Genomic DNA, 18,736 nt, shown 5'->3' with positions numbered 1-18,736 from the left:
GACAAGGAGTTGAGAGGTTGATCCACCTTTGCTGTGAGTTTCCCGGTGTTGTACTACCTTACCTCAATCCTGAAGATATTTTCAGGTGCAAACTTTGTTTGCTCACACTTGGATAAAGGATTAAACTAAATTTATTACAGCCTAACCAAGTGAAAAATAAACTTTCAGACATCTTTCTCTAAATCCGGAGTAATTTAATAATAAGGTGGCACACCTTTTGGCAACTCCCATAGGTAAGGATGACCTCTCCTATTGCTTCTGCCTTAGTATCTCCACTCTGAGCCTGGCTTCCACTGACGAGACCTCAATAAAGGTCGAAACCGATATGGGTAGGCCCTTCCCTTAATGCATAGCAGTATACATGTCCGCAAGGAGATGTGCTGTGCATTATAGGAGATACTGAGACAAGGAGTTGAGAGCTTGATCCACCTTTGCTGTGAGTGGCCTGGTGTTGTACTACCTTACCTCAGTCCTGAAGTTATTTTCAGGTGCAAACTTTGTTTGCTCACATTTGGATAAAGGATTAAACTAAATTTATTATAGTCTAACCAAATGAAAAATAAACTTTCAAGTGTCATCAGTAGTTGTTAAGGTCTTGGAGAAATTAGTGAGGGCAATATACAGTGTTGGGCAGATGAGGGTAATGTTATGAGGGTAATGAGAATCAACATGGATTTGTGAAGGGGCGCTCTTGCATAAGTAATATGATTGCCTTTTATAATAAAGTGAAAAGAACAGTTTACGAGGGAAAAGCACACACTGCCATTTTTTTCTGGATTTTGCAAAGGCATTTGACATGGTGCCACATGATAAGCTGATATTATAGCACATGGGTTTAGATGTCAGGTTAGTCAACTGGATTCGGGATTGGCTGTCTGATAGGTATCAGAGATCTGTGTATGGTGGGGCAATATCAAATTAGTAGAAGGTCACAAGTGGAGTTCCACAGGGTTCATTACTGGGACCTGTATTGTTTAACCTTTATATCAATGACATTGTCAATGGATAACAAGGGGACATTCAGTTGTTTGCAAATGATGTGAAGCTGGGAAGAGTTATTAGTAATAGTACAGATGTGGCAGCCCTGCAAGAGGGTTTGAATAAACTAGACAGATGGGCAAATGAATGGGGCATGTCAGCTTAATGTAGCAAAATGTCAAGTCTTGAAGTTTGGGATACATCGATGGGAGGCTGCATACTCGATTGGAGGACCTGTACTGGAGGAAGTAGGGGAGACAACAGAACTTGGGGTGATGATTGATAGAAACCTTCCATTCAAGGAACTTATTGCAAATGTGGTGAAGGTAACCCAGAGTATTGCTGCAATACTGAGAAGAATGCTGACCTGCAGAGATAGAAGAATTATCATTCTGTTGTATAAGACTCTGATCAGACCACATTTAGACTATTGTTCTCCAATTTGGTCCCCAGGATTCAAAGGTAAATTAACTGTGGAGAGGGTGCAGAGGTGGATAACAAAGATGGTTTCAGGACTGTACAATATTAATTATAAGGATCGGCTGAGGGAATGTGGACTGCAGAGTTTGGTGGATAGAAGAGAGAGGTGATATGATCAAGACTTTTAAACTGTTGAGAGGCAGTTACAGGCAGACACTGGGGAGTTCTTTCACTTGGTGGAACAGTGGGAAGGAGCGATGACAAGGGGCCATCCCTGGAAAGTACGAAAGGAAGCTATGAGCAAGAGGGTGAGGAGTGGTTTCTTTGCGTGGAGGGTGGTGGAACCGTGGAATGCATTTCCTGATAGAGTGGTGAGAGCAAGAATGGTCAATAAGTTCAAGGAGTGGTATGATAGACTTTGTGTTTCCTACGGAAGACCTCCTGTGACGAGTCTCTTGACTCCATAGAGGCCTGAATAATAATAATAATATAAATAGGCTGAGAATGTTGGAAGGATGATGAGTAATATTTGTATCCTGGTGAAGTAGATCACCAAATAATCTGTTTGTTTCCAAATAATTACTAAATTACTTTGGTATTGCTTCCAACTTGATTAGTGAAGGTAAAGAAGGGTAGTCAGTAACCAAATGCATTAAACCATGTTTCAGAGATAAAAAAATCAAACAGATATTGACTATTAAAGTTAGGAGAGTGGTGAAGGCAGCAAAGAAATCTTAATACAGAGTATATCATAGGGAGAATTCAAATTTCAGCTATCTCTAGACTAGAATATCAGATCTCACAAACATCCATCTTTTATGGAAGTCATGCAGAATATACAGAAGATGCAGCTTTACAACTTCTATCCTGTTTTTACAACTGGTATAAATTTTCTATTATGACTATATGAAATGACATATAGTCATAATAGAAGCAAAGAGATTAAGATGTATATCCTTCAAGAGCAGGTTGCCAACCAACAGAGACCATAGCAATAATTTGAGAATAAAATATATTAACTACCATGAATGATACAAGTTTTGTTGCAAAATAGTATATCATGCATTTTTTAAAAAACTATTGCTGTGTCCAGGGGCTATAGCATGGAATGAGGAATTGATGAGAAATAAAATGAATTTTGCTTGGGAACTGACAAAGAGATACTTAACAGCATCAATATGTGAATGTATTCTGAAATTTGGTGGGCTGAATATGATAAGTGTCTAATGGATGAATAAGAAGCTTAGGCATGAAATCTTGGAATGTTGGCCTATCTTCCTGATCGACCTGCTTAAGTATCATGGTGTATCCATTTCCCTTGTTATAACATTGTGAGCAAGTTGCTAAAACCTTCCCTTAGTAAACCCATGTTGCATAATGCAAAGTAGAGATTCAGTCAACACATTTCTGAATGCGTTGACGCTGCTCTAACCAATATTTCCAAAATCTTCACCACCACTCCTGCGATACTAACTGGTCAATAGTTGGATACATCGGTCATTGCACCACCCTTATGCAATTGAATTACCATACATTCTTTCCATTCCTGCAGAATCTTCCCTGTTCTGAGACTCATATTAAACAGCCTGGTCAAAGGAATAACCATTTCAGCTGAATACTCTTTTAGTACACTTGCTGATATCTCACCTATTGATGAATTTTTATTCAGTTTGTGCAACTCTAATACCTTGTCCTCATACACCTGAATTTCTTCATCCAGTGAAGAGGTAGCAGTGAGCTCAATGTCCTGTACACCAGGTTGATAGCTTTTAACAAAATTGGGACTCATTAGTTGAACAACCTCTTCTGCATCTGTAACCCTCACTCCATCTGCATTTAGAAGAGTTATTCTTTCATATTCATTCTTTCTTTTATTTGCAGCATATCGACAGAATTCTTGTGGGTTGTCTTTAGCATGCAGAGCTAGTTTCATTTGATACTTTGCTTTCTGTACAACAGTTGTGAATATTCTAGCCTGCTGCTTATAATTTTCATAATAGACATCGTCCTTATGAACACAGTATTCCTTCAACATCATCCTTTTCTTATGAATCTCTTGCTTAATAAGATTACACATCCATTTGACTCATACCCTATTTATTCTTCGAACTCTTGGGACCCATTCTGATATCGCATCATTTAAGTATTGTTTGAATGCTTCCCATGCACTAGTGATATTCTTCCTATCCAGCAACCGATTCCATTCCTTGTTGTAATTGAACTTGTTAGATTCCACCTCACACCAGATGGCTTCAAACTCACTACAAGGGGATAAAATACTGTTAGTAGTACTACAATCATAGGTCTCAACTTTAACTGGATTCAAGACATCCAATATCATTAGCAGCACGTCCCCCTCCTCTCCTGTCCTCTCTATCCTTCCTAAAAATAGTGTACCCTTTACACTCGATACCAGTTAGTATGTCTGATTCTGATAGCCAGGTCTCACTAATGCCTACAATCTGAGGTCCCAACAAGGCAAAAAAATCTACCCCTTTGTTTCTGATACTCCTAGCACTCGTGTACAGACATAATAATCTATCTGCATGTTCTTATACTCTTATCTGCATGACACGGACAACTTGCAGATCTCTATTCTTCTCTAGTGCCTTATATATATATAGATATCTTTGCACACGTCTGATGGGTCCAAACTGGACGAATATAAAGTTAAAATTGTTCTCTCCTTGCAAACATTTCCATGACAAAGCCCATTCCTATCATTAACATAGTTGTATAACATTGTTGTTCTTACACTCACATTCTCACCATTCCTCTCTTTATAATTTAGTTTCCTTTCCTGACTCTCTGTGTTAGGTCTCATACCAGTTATTAGTTTTTCTAGACTGATGATACCAAACACATTCAGGCGTAGGCCGTCCCTCTTATACAAACCCAATCTTACCTCAAACTCGCTCTACACATCTAAAAATTTGCATCTATTCCTTCTATACAGCCTACGCATCGAATCATTTTCCATCATAGCCCTTCTTCTAAATTAATTTTTATCATATCGAGGTAAAATACTGACGATTTTCACTTTCTCACTCTTCACTCTTGCCTCTTCCAACAACCCTTTCATGTCCTCTCTCATACTGAACTTCGCTAGTTATGTCGTTAGTACCTACTACAATTATAATTGAATTGCTTCTTTTATATTCTTACTACACTAAAAAACACACGTACTAACCACAGTGATAACTTTTAATACATAAATAATTCATCCCAAGTATCTTGGGACATCATCAGTACAGTATTCAAACAATACTAGAAATAACATACAGTTGGGGTGCATGATTACAATGGAATCTCAATATGCATGCAGTAACGTGTTATAGAAGTAAATTAAAAATATAACTGAACAAAACAAAAAAAAAAAAAAACTAACACATATAAAGATTATTTTACACAATTTTGTATGACAATTTTCCATACTTTAGGAATAGTAAGAACATCGTTGCGGTTTAAATTTGGTCTGTGTAGTAGGAACTTCAGCACTTTCTTTATATAAACGTTCATGTTTATATAAAGATCTGTGTAAAAGTTTGAACTTTTCCCAATGGATCCTATGGTTTGGATTTTCAACTCCGTGTTGAGAGAGAGACCAGATTTCTGCGGTTCAAAAAGACGAATGTGGTCTTCATGTTCCGAGATGTGTTTCTGAACAGATCTACCTGTCTGTCCAAAGTAAGACAATTTGCAGGAGCATGGGATCTCATAAACGCCAGGTAAGATCAGAGGTGAGAGTTTGTCCTTAGGAGAAGGTAACAAGTTATAAGATTTGGTTGATGGGTTTGTAAGCAGTGGCAAAAATTGTATTTCTTGATAATTTTTGAAAGACTTTCGGAGATGCCTTTGACGTAAGGTATGGGAATCCTATGGACTTCTTCTTGTCCAGGTTGATGTGTGGGGAAGTGACTGTTGATTTTTTGAGTTGTTTTATCCATTTAAGTATGGCTGTATTTTTGGTTATTTCTAATTCTTGGTTTAGAGATTCTTCAGAGGAGCAGAATTTGTGTGCTCTGAAAACTAGTGATTTAATGATGCCAAATTTCTGAGATGGATGATGAGCGGAAGAATTGTGAATGTAGCGACCTGAAAATGTAGGCTTGCGATAGACAGACGTGCCGATGGAACCGTCTTCTTCTCTTTGAATGTGTAAATCCAGAAAGGAGATATCCTGTGGAGATTCTTTTTCTAGCGTAAAGTTGATGCGAGGGTGAAGAAGGTTTATTTTATCTAGAAACAGTTGTACTTCCTGTTCGGGATGATACCAGACTGCAAAGACGTTGTCAACATATCGTAGTCAAATTTTTGGTTTGGGTTCAAAAGTGAAAATTTTTTCTTCCAGGTGTTCTAGAAACAGACTAAGTTTCGTGATAAAGGAGACCCCATTGCTGTTCCTTCATCTTGCTTGTAAATTTTACCTTTCTAAGTGAAGTAACCAGATGTAATAACAAATTTGAATAATTCAACTATATCAGATGGAAATTTTTGAGTTAATAATTCTACTGTTTCTTTATGGGTAATGAACGTGAAGAGGGAGACAATATCGAAGCGAATTAACAAGTCAGTTTTTAACAGTCAAAAGGGTCAAAGCTGTATAACTGAGAGGAGACCTCAACATAGCCTTTAAAGGAATGCGGAGAACCGACCAGGGCTTCTGACCTAATGTCCAATCCTCACTTTCTCGTAGTGCACCCTGTTGGGTATCTATTTGGATACTGAACAAACAAGGATGGGCTGGCAATTTGGGATTTAGCCGACCAAATTGTATTCTTATTGTATAATAAATTTAGTTTAATCCTTTATCCAAGTGTGAGCAAACAAAGTTTGCGCCTGAAAGTATCTTCAGGACTGGGTTAAGGTGGTACAACACCAGGGAAACTCATTGCAAAGGTAAAGCAAGCTACCAACACTCCTATCTCAGTATCTCCTATAATGCAAAATACATCTCCTTGCAGATATGTCTAATGTTATGCATTAAGGGAAGGGCCACTACCCAGACTAGTTTCGACCTTTATTGAGGTCTCTTCAGTGGGAGCCAGGCCCAAGTGGAGATATTATGCAGAAGCATTAGCAGGTCATCTCTACCTATAGGAATTGCCAATTGGTGTGCCACCCTTTTTTTAATAATTTACTCTGGATTTAGAGAAAGATGTTGAAAGTTTATTTTTCACTTGGTTAGAGTATAATAAATTTAGTTTAATCCTTTATCCAAGTGTGAGCAAACAAAGTTTGCGCCTGAAAGTATCTTCAGGACTGGGTTAAGGTGGTACAACACCAGGGCAACTCGTTGCAAAGCTGAAGCAAGCTACCAAAACCCCTATCTCAGTATCTCCTATAATGCAAAACAAATCTCCTTGCAGATATGTCTAATGTTATGCATTAAGGGAAGGGCCACTACCCAGACTAGTTTCGACCTTTATTGAGATCTCTTCAGTGGGAGCCAGGCCTTAACCCAGTCCTGAAGATACTTTCAGGCGCAAACTTTGTTTGCTCACACTTGGATAAAGGATTAAACTAAATTAATTATACTCTAACCAAGTGAAAAATAAACTTTCAACTGTATTCTTATTGGTTAAACCAAAATAAAAAAAGATGGTACAACATGACAAAATTTCATGCCGGCTGGAGCGTCGCCCAGTTAAACAAGGCCCCCATTGTTTTCGCCAGGGAACCAGGGTGAACAGCGAAAAGTCAGCTACTGGTACAAATCTGAAAACATGCCCGAACTCAACATCACCTGAGTTAAAGATCGGTACTATCAACATAAGAAGCCTGAATGGCAAAGAAATGGAGCTCACTGAGGAATTAGATAAGTACCAGATCGACATAATAGGGGTGACTGAAACAAAAAAGACAAAAACTGGTGAGATCTTTCTGAGTAATAAATACAAAATGTTATATTCAGGCAATGGCAATCAAGGAAAAGAAGGAGTAGCCATAGTATTCAACACAAAATACGAGGCTAATCTTATTCAATGGCAGGCAGTCTCAAGTAGAGTGATGTGGGCAAATAGCAGAATGGGGAACTGGACAATGAGACTTTTTTGTGCCTATGGTCCCACAGAAGATTCTACTAAGGTAGAAGTGGAGGAATTTTTTGAGGCTTTAGAAAAAGCAACTGACACAATGAAAAAGGAAAAGTTGGTCCTCGTTGGGGATCTAAATAGCAGAGTAGGAAATGATTGTGAGACATACAAAAATATTTTGGGAAAATTTTGAGAAAAGAGCAAAGCTAATAATAATGGCAAATATCTGTTGGATTTCTGCTCAGGACATTGACTGGTTATTACTAACAACATGTTCCAACATAAAAATGTGCACAAATTCACATGGCGAGAAGAGGCAAGGAATAAGAAAGTCTCATTTACTATGTTATTGTTGATAGTGATTTTCTCCCTGGTGCAGGACACCAGAGTGTACAGAGGATTTGAAATTGGAAGTGATCACTATTTAGTCTTGAGCAGGATAAAATTGAATTTCATATTGAAAAGAATAACATGTAAGAAAGTTTTAAAGCAAATAAAAGTTGAGCAGCTCTCAGATGTGAACTGTAGACTAAAATACACAAAGTTTATTGAAGAAAAAATGAGAGTTTGAGAACAGGAACCAAAACTTGGAGATTCAGTGGCAAGTCTTGAAGAAAACCCTGATTGATTCAGCTAGAGAGGCATGTGGTGAAGTTGTCTGCAAGGATAAAAAAATCAGAACTCCCTGGTGGACACAGGAAGTTAAAAAGGCAGTGAAGGAAAAGAAGAAAGCATATCAAAAGTTCCTGTTAAATAAGTCAGCTTGTGCTCTTAGAGAATACAGAGACAAATGCAAGAATGCTAAACACTGTGAAAAACTAGCTAAACAAAAGTAATGGGAGGAGTTTGGCAAGAATATAGAAAATAAATATCAAGAAGGTGACAAAATATTCTGGAGGTTGTTGAAGAAGCTTAGGAATGGGGGAAATAGTGCTGTAATAGGAGTTAGAGATGATAAAGGTAACATGAAAATGGGAGAAAAAGATATCCTTGAAGTATGGAGTAATTACTTTGAAAAACTGCTAAATGAAACAAGCAGTGATAACAGCACAGTGGTAAAAAACACTGACCAGGCATGCAGTCAGGAATACATATCCATGCTTGAAGTAGAAAAAGCCATCAAATGCTTGAAATGTGGAAAAGAAGCAGGAATAGATGAATGATATTCGACCAGAAATGCTGAAGTATGGTGGTATAAGAGTCTTACAGTGGCTGCACTGCATAGTTCAGAAAGCCTGGACAGAGGGACGAATTCCTGATGATTGGAGTAGAGCTCTCATAGTACCCATATATAAAAAGGGAAATAAAACTGAATGTGAGAATTACAGAGGTATTTCCCTACTGAGTGTTCCTGGCATGATCTATGCTAGTATACTTGAGAAACGGTTGAAAAGAATTGTGGAAGAAAAGCTTCGTGAAGAACAAGCTGGATTCAGGCCAAATAGAGGCTGTCAGGATCAGATCTTCACTTTAAAACAAATAGTCGAGAAAGCATGGGAATATAACAAAGATCTGTATTTAAGTTTTGTCGATTTGGAAAAGGCATATGACAAGGTGCCAAGAGAGAAGCTATTCAATATGCTACAGTTATATGATGCCAATGGGAAATTATATCAAGCAATACTTAGCCTTTATTTGAGTTGTAAGTCAGCAGTTAGAATTGAAGGAAGTACAGGAAGATGGTTTAATGTTAAATCTGGTGTCAGACAAGGATGTACATTATCCCCTCTGTTATTCATTATCTATATGGATCACATTATGAAGGAAAGTGGTATTAAACATGATATCAAAATTGGAGATGCTAATGTCAGCTCTTTGCTTTATGTGGATGATGTTATTCTTCTAAATAAATCCGCTACAAGTCTGCAAGATTCTCTGACTAAATTGAATAACTGTTGTAATAGATATGGTATGAAGGTCAGCAATAAAAAGACAAAGAAAATGAAAATAGGCAGAATCATTGAAAATGTCAACTGTGTTGTGAATGGAGAACCTGTGGAACAAGTGAAACATTTCAGCTACTTAGGCACGATTTTTACTGAAGACAGTAAATTAAATATAGAAATAGACAACAGAATCAGCAAAGCTGGTATGGTGGGAAGTCAATTGAATAAATTTATATGGAATAAGAGAGAAATTAGTCGGAACACTGAATTAGCTGTATACAAGACAGTGTTCAAACCAGTTTTAACTTATGGATCTGAGAGCTGGGACAGAAGTAAAACACTTGACCAAAGACTAGTGACCGCAGATATGATAGTCCTGAGAAAGATTATAGGTGTGAACAGATGGCATCAATGGCAATATCATATTAAAAACGAGGATATTAGGAAAGAACTTGACATTGTCAACATCCAGGAATTCGTTAGCAGAGCTAATCTCAGGTGGTATGGTCACTTAAACAGAATGGGCGAAGAAAGATTAGCAAAACAAGTGTTCTCTGCCAGGTTGGCAGCAAAACGACCCTGAGGAAGACCAAGATGTAGGTGGATTGATACGGTACAAAATGCCTTAGATGATAGAAATATAAGATCTGATAACATTGGAGTCTTAACAAGTAACAGACTGATTTGGAGGAAAATTGTAGATAGGAAGCTAGTAATGATGTAATTTTTTCATGTAGTACTGTCATATCCTGTACACCCCTTGAGGGTACATGGCAGGAATTTGATGATGATGATGTCTTTTATTTTTACGTGAAACTCTGTGGGATTTTTGATTGAAGAGGCTGAGTGGCCTATGTGAGGACGGAGAAGGTTAGATAAGAATCTTGATAACTTGTAAGTCGGACTGCTAATAGAATCTATGACGGGTCTGAATGGAACATTAATTTTGTGAAGCTTGGCTAGGCCATAAATTCTAGGAGGTCTAGCAAGGGATGTCTTGAGTTTTTTAATGAAGCCAACAGACTTTGTTTCGAGGTAGCAAAAATAATCTATGATGCCAAACCTTCGGACTTAAATATCTCACCATCGGAATTGAAAGCTCTTACCTCCTTAAAATGTAATAAAAACATAATCATTACCAGAGCTGACAAAGGAAAATACCACTGTGGTTCTTGATACCAATTCATATAACCGAAAAATGAATTTATTACTCCGCGATCGTAATACTTACGCCAAACTGGATTATGATCCTACGAAACGTCGACTCCGGAAATTAAATAAGTTACTTGATGAAACCTCCTCCTTTGATGAAGAAACAATTAAAAAACTCAAGACATACCACGCTAGACCTCCTAGAATTTATGGCCTACCCAAGCTTCACAAAATGAATGTCCACTCAGATCCTCGTAGATTCTATTAGCAGTCCAACTTTTTTTTTTTTTTTTTCTTTTCGATCAATGTAAATTATAAGATGATATAAACTGGGTTTAATAGGTCAGAGATTTTTGATATAGAATGTTAGCCTACTAGTTTTGCCATCTGACTGGTGGCTTCATCTGGGCAAGATAATTCTATACAAAACAGCTTAAAGAACAAAAACAAGCTTAAATTACAACTAATACATAACCGAAGGATGAAAAATATCAAATTCATATGAACCGTTACACGAATGGGTGGAGCATGTATGTTGGCAGTTGGTCAGCCATTGTTTATCAGGTGCATCACATCAGAGTTCAACTTCGTAGCCAATTATAGGATACACCTGCTAAACGATGACTGACCAACTGCCAACATACACGCTCCACCTGTTCATGTAATGGTTCATATGAATTTAATATTTTTCATCCTTCAATTATGTATTAGTTGTAATTTAAGCTTGTTTTTGTTCTTTAAGCTGTTTTGTTATCTTGCCCAGATGATGTCACCAGTCAGATGGCAAAACTAGTACACTAAGATTCTGTATCAAAAATCTCCAATCTATTACACCCAGTTTATATCATCTTATTCTTTCTTTTTACTAACAATGTCACTTAATTGATTTCTGTTATTTCCTGACTTATCTGTTTCCGTGCTTTGTTATTTTTTATTTTGCTGCTTAATAAAAATAACAATAATATTAATGTTATTTTTTTATTTTGCTGCTTAATATTAAGCAGCAAAATTAATAATAATATTAATTTTGCTGCTTAACATGGGAATCACAAAAACTCCTCTTGAGTTTTTGTGATTCCCATGTTGTTTCTCTGATGATCTGCTTCAATTTTGTATTTTCGAGGTTAATTCATTTTCATTAACTTCCTCCACAACTGCAATAACCTTGTTAGCAGGGCTAGTCTTCTCGCCTGCGATGCTGTTTTTAGCATTACTTTTCTTGTGCGTTTTTGGTGCCATTTTAAATTTATACTTATTGTTGAAATAACTTAATAAAAATATGTTATAAAATATTAAATACACTAAAATCTACACTAATATACAATGAAACACTAATTTCCTAAAGAAAAAACACAATAAAACAGACAAAAATCACCAATTTTACAAGAGTACTAAATTCACCGACCAACCACAATGTATCTTCAAACCAGAATTTATTATGATAAGTTGGTTTACAAGCTGCAGAGGACAGAAATAGATAATATACTATTTCTATCCTCTGGTTAGGATCAGAGAATGGCTCTCTGATTGATACCAGAAAGTTTTGTATGATGGAGCTGTGTCTCAGAAAAGGAAGGTGACCAGTGGCATGCCTCAGGGTTCTGTTCTTGGGCCCCTACTGTTTAACTTGCTTGTTAATGATATTTCTTGTGGATTGACTGGGGATCTTCTTCAAATGTTTGCCAATGATGCAAAATTAGGTAGAATTATCAGGAGTAGTGCTGATGTTAATTACAGGAAGTTTTCAATAGGCTTTTAGCTTGGACAAATGAGTGGGGTTGCATTTTAATGCCAATAAATGCAAGGTATTAGCAAAATAAGTAGAATTATCAGGAGTAGTGCTGATATTAATTCTGTACAGGATGATTTCAATAGGCTTTTAGATTGGACAAATGGGTAGGTTTGCAGTTCTAATGTCAATAAATGCAAGGTGTTACACTTTGGAATACAGAGACATAAGGCTACATACTGTATTGGTGGAGCTGTACTTCAGGAAGTGGATGAGATTCAGGATCTTGGAGTGATGATGGACAGGGGACTGAAGTTCCTAGGGCATATCGCATGTGTTGCAAAGACTGCTATGATAAAAAGTACATTGGCATATAGATATAAGTGGGTGGTGGTGCATCTATATAAGGCATTGTTTAGACCACATATGGACTATTGTACTCAGATTTGGTCACCTAGTTTTCATTGTGATGTTAATTTGGACACTAGAGAGGGTCCAAAGATGAATAACTGAAGTGATATCAGGCCTCTGGAGTGTTGGTTATGAAGAGTGTTTGAGAGAATGTGGATTACAGAGGTTGGTGGATAGGAGGGAAAGAAGAGATATGATAGAGACCTTTAAGTGAGTTAAGTGAACAGATTAATACAGAAGAAATTATACAAAGAGAGGATATTAAGATGGGAGGAATGAGGGGCCATCTCTGGAAGATTTATAAGGATGTGGTGAAGAAGTGAGTGAGGAGTAGATTTTTTATGTGGAGAGTTATGAATGAAATGGATTGCTTGAGCGTTTTGAGTGCGGAAAGTGTAAATAACTTCAAAGCTCAATTATGATAGGCATGTTGCTGGTTGAGTGGGTCTCCCACAATGAGTCTGTTACTCTATGGAGGTTATCAAATAATAATAAGAATATCGATGGTATTGGTTTGCAGGAAATTGATGAGACTAGCGACTTAGAGATAATGGTGGACAAGGAGTTCAGAGGGCATATTGCAAAAGTTGGTAAAATAGCTTGGTTGTTGAAAAACATGCTAACAACTAAGGATAAGGAAGTTATTTTTCCTCTTTATAAGGCTATGATTCGACATCTTGACTACTGCACACAGAATTGGGTTTCTTGGGGACTAGGAGGTGGTCAAAAAGATTTACAGATGAGTGACCAAGATGGTAACAGGTCTATGGAATACTCTCTACGAGGATAGGTTGAGGGTTTGTGGGTTACAAAGTTTAGTTGATAGGTGAAAAAAAGGAGACATGATAGTAAATTTTAAGATATTAAAGAGGTTTTATAGAACTGATGCAGGTGAAATATTTCAATATATGACAAATAGAGAACTAGGGAGCATCGGTGGAAATTGTGAGTGTGGTTAGTAAGGGGGGGGAGGTGCAGATGAAATTTTTTGTGTGGAGAGTAGTGAGTGAGTGGAATGGATTGCCAGAATTGGTTGTGAGTTGCCTGACAGTGAATGGATTCAAGGAGAGGTATGATAGGATTTGTGTGTATGATGGTTGATTTGGGTCTCCCTCGATGAGTCTCCAGATTCCACATAAAGATGCCGTCAATAATAACAATGACAAATTTACAAAGACCAACAATCATGCAGGTACACTAAGCTATCAAAAACACTTATTATATAATAATAATAATAATAATAAAAATCACTTACTATATAATAAAAAATATTATACGAAAATGCAAGCAATATCACCAATTATTTTTGTATTTTGCATTTTATCACAAGCTTTTATAAGATTCATCTCCCCCCCACCACCAAGTCTGGATACAGATAGCATTGTTGCTAAGTGGTTTCGAAGATAATTAAAAATGCAGGCTGCAAATAAAAGTTGGTAGAATAAAAATATTTTACAAATGTTATCAACATATTCTATATTTGATTTATTATATGTTTGCAAAAATATTGAGTGATATTCTGACAGAATGTAAGCTGTGACCCTTTCTTACAAAAAGAAAAGATTCAGCCTGAAATCAGGCTAGATTGCATATTCCACTCGAGCCATGGATGTGTGCTTATTCAGATAAGGAAGAAAATTTTTGGCCATAAAAGCCAATGCCTTAGACATGCACACAACAGAATACTGGTATATTTTATTCTTTGTAGACATATAAGTTAAAACATTTTTCTGTAAAATATGAATTCCTAATTGGAATGTAAATCTTTACCTGAATAGATTGAGGGATTCAATGCCATCTGACTGAAATTCACTTAAAATTTCCATTGCAGTTACTGGTCCTACATCTTCTATACCATTTGTGTAATCTGAGCCAGTCAACATAGCAAAACATATTAATTTTTGGCGATTCAGACCTACAACAACAAAAATTATTATAACAGCAGAATTTTGTCATGATTTGTAATTAATATATCATAAGAGATCCATATCAGATAGATGAATAAGTTGCATTATTTAGAAGTACATTTCATGATTCACACAAACAAACATGAGAAATTTTGTTGAGAAGAAAAACCCATAATTCATTTATTATGTATGCAAAAAAGTATTTAAAGACAATCACACAACCAACATTTAATCCTAACGACATGTTATGACAGTCAAGTAATCATATTCATAAATCTTATTTTGGCTAAGATGGGAGCCAAATTATTGTGTGTTCCCTAGTTAGCTTGTCTATTTTGTAAAGAGAAAATGCTAGTTTCTAAAAGGGGAAAAAAATTGTCACAAGTGTATGAGATTTTCTAACTCACCTTGAGTTAAGTCATTATGGGAGATTTTAACTGGGATGTTATCCCCCCCGGTAGAGCGTTGGACCATGTGATCCTGACTCCCAAGATGAAGACATCAAGGAAAAAAGTAATTTATGTGTAATTTATCACATTATAATGCATGTGATTATAATAATCTCAGAAAACAGCCTGGGGCAGTTCCATGGATGGAAGAATTAGAAGGGTGAGATATCACAAGTGCACAGGAACTAGTGGAGAAACATTTATTAGCAGCAAGAGTAAACTGTATATCTTGAGTACAAAAGAGAACAAAACAATTTGGTGTAAAGTGGATGACTAACAATATCATACAGGACTTACAGATGAAAATGAGGTAAGAAAGCTTAAGGAAAAGGGAGGAGAGCAGTTGCATTAGGAATATAAGAATTGGACAAAGAAGGCAAAACTGGTATATGAGATGAGATTAGCCCTGAAATCCAAGGAAAACCCAAAGCAATTCTTTCATTATATGACCAGCAGAAGTAGAATGATTGTGGAAGAATGACGATGTTTGATGAAAATGGAAGTAGCGTGACTAATGCATAACACATAATGGTGTTGTTTAATGATAATTTATTAAGGTATTTCATCCTGGAAATGTAGGTTCTATTACTAGAGGGTTAAGGATGGTTCAAGGTTGAGAAGTGCATAAACAGAGTGTGTGTTTCATCAAATGCTATGTACTTTGGATGTCAATAAGACAATGGGACCAGAAGCAATTTCACCATGTGCTTCAAGAGAATAATGTTCTAAGGAATTGCCAAATCTGTTCACTTGGTTTTTGAACCATGATAAGTCAGGCTATGGAAAAGGTGAACAAGGCATGCCATTGCATAACAGTGGTGGTAGAATAAGTGGCAAAGTATTGACCAGTTTGTATTTTTTTTGAAGTTGGTAAGATAACATTATCCTTGGCAGACAAGAGTAATGTTATCTACAAGTGTGGTCTGAAAAATTCTTGGCCTAACAATGAAAAAATGAATTTATAATTTCAAAATTAGTTTTATTTTTCAGCATAATCTCCTTAAGACTAATACATTTCTTCCAGCGATGCTCCAGCACCATTATCCTTTCCCTGTGAGTACTCAGTAATATCTGCAAAATACCCTTCTACAGTGCAATCACCTTTGATTCGAAGAAAAACGCTGAGCAGCGAGGAAGAGTTTTCTTTTTGGGAAGAGAGAGAAGTCAGGGGGAGCCAAATCTGGGGAATAGGGTGGATGTTCCAACAAATCATAGTGCAGATCCCTTAATTTTCCCATTGCCAAAACACTTTTGTGGGCAGGTGCACTGTCCTGATGAAAGGTGATTTTTTTTCTTCTGCAAACCGGGTCTTTTCTCACGAATTTTTTTGTCTAGTCTGATTAAAAGATCAGAACAATATTCCACGGTTATTGTTTTACCCTTTTCAAGATAATTAAGGTTTTCAAGGTGTTTTGGGATGCCTTTAGCATCCCAAAACACCGGTGCCATGATCTTTCCTGCTGATGGAACTGGCTTTATCTTCTTGGGTGCTGAACAACCGGCTTCTGTCCACTGTTTTGAATGCTGTTTGGATTCTGTGTGTGTAATGGTGAATCCAAGTCTCATCCATAGTAATAAATCGAGGCACAAAATCAGATTTTATTCTTGTTAAAATGCTCCATGCACTGTTCAGAGAATTTCAAGCGAGTACGTTTTTGATCTGCTGTGAGCAAGCATGGCACCCGTCTTGCGCAAAGCTTTTTCATTTGCAATTCTTCACGCAAAATATATCATACACGTTCTTTTGAAATGCCTAAAGTCTCAGCAATTTCATGCACTCTGACTTGCCAGTCATCCAATACCATATTACGCACTTGATCAATGATTTCTGGTGTTGTTACACTTTTTGGACGTCCTTCACGTGGATCATCTTCATAGCTGGTACAGCCACGTTTAAACTCGGCAGCCCATTTCTTAATTGTCGAAAACGAAGGAGAAGAGTGCCCATAAACTTTTATGAACACTTCGAATGAATTTCTTTTCATGTTAAACTTTCTTTTACAAAGAATTTTATAGCATGATACTCAATTTATCCATTTCAAGGGATAAAGACAAACAACACTTTTGCTTAAGACAACTGTATCAAACAAACTACTTGATAGAATGACTTGCAATTTCTCATGGATGCTTATGACAGATGTACCAACTCAGAAAAAAAAAATCTTGCTGATAGTGTTGCCATCTATGATTGAGGCCAAGAACATTTCAGACCACCTTCATATGAGGGTCAGCATGGATTTCTTAAGGAGTGCTCTTAAGAAATGTTTTAGTACTCTGATTGTCTTTTTTAATAAAATAAAAAGTGTGGTTGATGAGGGAAAGGCATATGCTGTCTTTTATTTTATTTATTTATTTTTGATTTTACAAAGGCATTTCACAGGGTACCACATGACAGACTGATATTCAAGTTACAACAAACGAATTTAGATATCAGGTTAGTGAACTGGGTTGGGGATTAGCTGTCTGAGAGATATCGGTGAAGCAGAAGTAGGGTTACACCAGGGCTGAGTACTGGAACTAATATTGTTTAACCTTTATGCTAACCACAGGATCAATGAATTGCAAGGGGGGGGGTATTCGGTTGCTTGCCATTATGCAAAGCTGGGAACGGTTATTATTTTAATAATAGTGGCAGTGTGTCACACTTTAGGAAGATTTGAATAATCTTCCTAAAGTGTTAATGTAATTCCCAACAGTTTAATGCAACTAAATGCAAGGTCTTGAAGTTTGGGATACATACATGGGTGGCTGAATACACTGTAAGTATAGTGTATTAAGCCACCCAACAATGTATTAGAACTGTATTAGAGGAAGAGGAGGAATCCAGGGACCTTGCCATGATGATTGACAGAAACTCAAAGTTTAGTAGCCATTTCTACTAAATATTGCACAGGTAGTGAGGGGAGCCCAGAAGATTATTATTGTTTATTATTATTATAATTCAGGCCTCCATGGAGTCAAAAGACTCATCATGGGAGGTCCTTTCTAAGAAACACAAGTCTATCAAGATTCATCGAGGGAGATCCCTCGTAGGAAACGCAAAGTCTATCATACCACTCCTTAAAGGCATTGACCGTTCTCACTCTCACCACTCTATCAGGCAATGCATTCCATGGTTCAACCACCCTCCATGCAAAGAAACCACTCCTCACCCTCTTTCTCACAGTTTCCTTTCGTAACTTCCAGGGATGGTCCCTTGTCATTACTCCTTCCCGCTGTTCAACCAAGTGAAAGAACTCCCCAGTGTTAATCCCATAACCACCTCCAAACAGTTTAAAAGTCTTAATCATATTACCTCTCCTTCTTCTATCCACTAAACTCTGCAGTCCACACTCCCTCAGCTGATCCTCATAACTAACATGTACAGTCCTGACACCATCTTTATTATCTGCCTTTGTACCCTTTCCACAGTTAATTTATCCCCTTCATATCCTGGAGACCAGAACTGAGAACAATAGTGTGGTCTGACCAGAGTCTTATAGAACGGAATATAACCCTTTTATCTCTGCAGGTCAGTATCCTTCTCATTATTGCAGCAATCCTCTATGTTACCTTCACTACCTTTGCAATAATGTCCCCTAAATTTCAGGCTCAATCATCAACCCCAGATCTCTTGTCTCCCCTACTTCCTCCCACAGAGTATGCAGTGTCCCATTGATGTGTCCCAAACCTCAAGACCTTACATTTTGCCGCATTAAACTGACACCCCATTCATTTGCCCATCTATCTAGCTTATTCAAATCCTCTTGCAGGACTACCACATCTGACT

The 18,736-nt window shown here is 37.1% G+C and overlaps 1 protein-coding gene across 1 annotated transcript in view; it reads right to left on the bottom strand.

Moving 5' to 3' along the window:
- Positions 1-18,736, bottom strand: part of mus201 (rad2 superfamily protein mus201) — a 296,493-nt gene that overhangs the window by 21,927 nt on the left and 255,830 nt on the right. Inside the window, exon 9 of the mRNA XM_090412474.1 lies at positions 14,382-14,526. Coding sequence (XP_090268600.1) covers positions 14,382-14,526 — 145 coding nt within the window. The remainder of the gene's footprint in view (positions 1-14,381; positions 14,527-18,736) is intronic.

This window comes from Typopeltis vanoorti, chromosome 22, assembly GCF_054136105.1.
Source record: "Typopeltis vanoorti isolate ZY-2024b chromosome 22, IOZ_Tvanoo_1.0, whole genome shotgun sequence".
Lineage (NCBI taxonomy): Eukaryota > Metazoa > Arthropoda > Arachnida > Uropygi > Thelyphonidae > Typopeltis > Typopeltis vanoorti.
The sequence above is the reverse complement of the archived record's forward strand: the minus strand, read 5'-3'. Positions and strand labels throughout refer to the sequence as shown.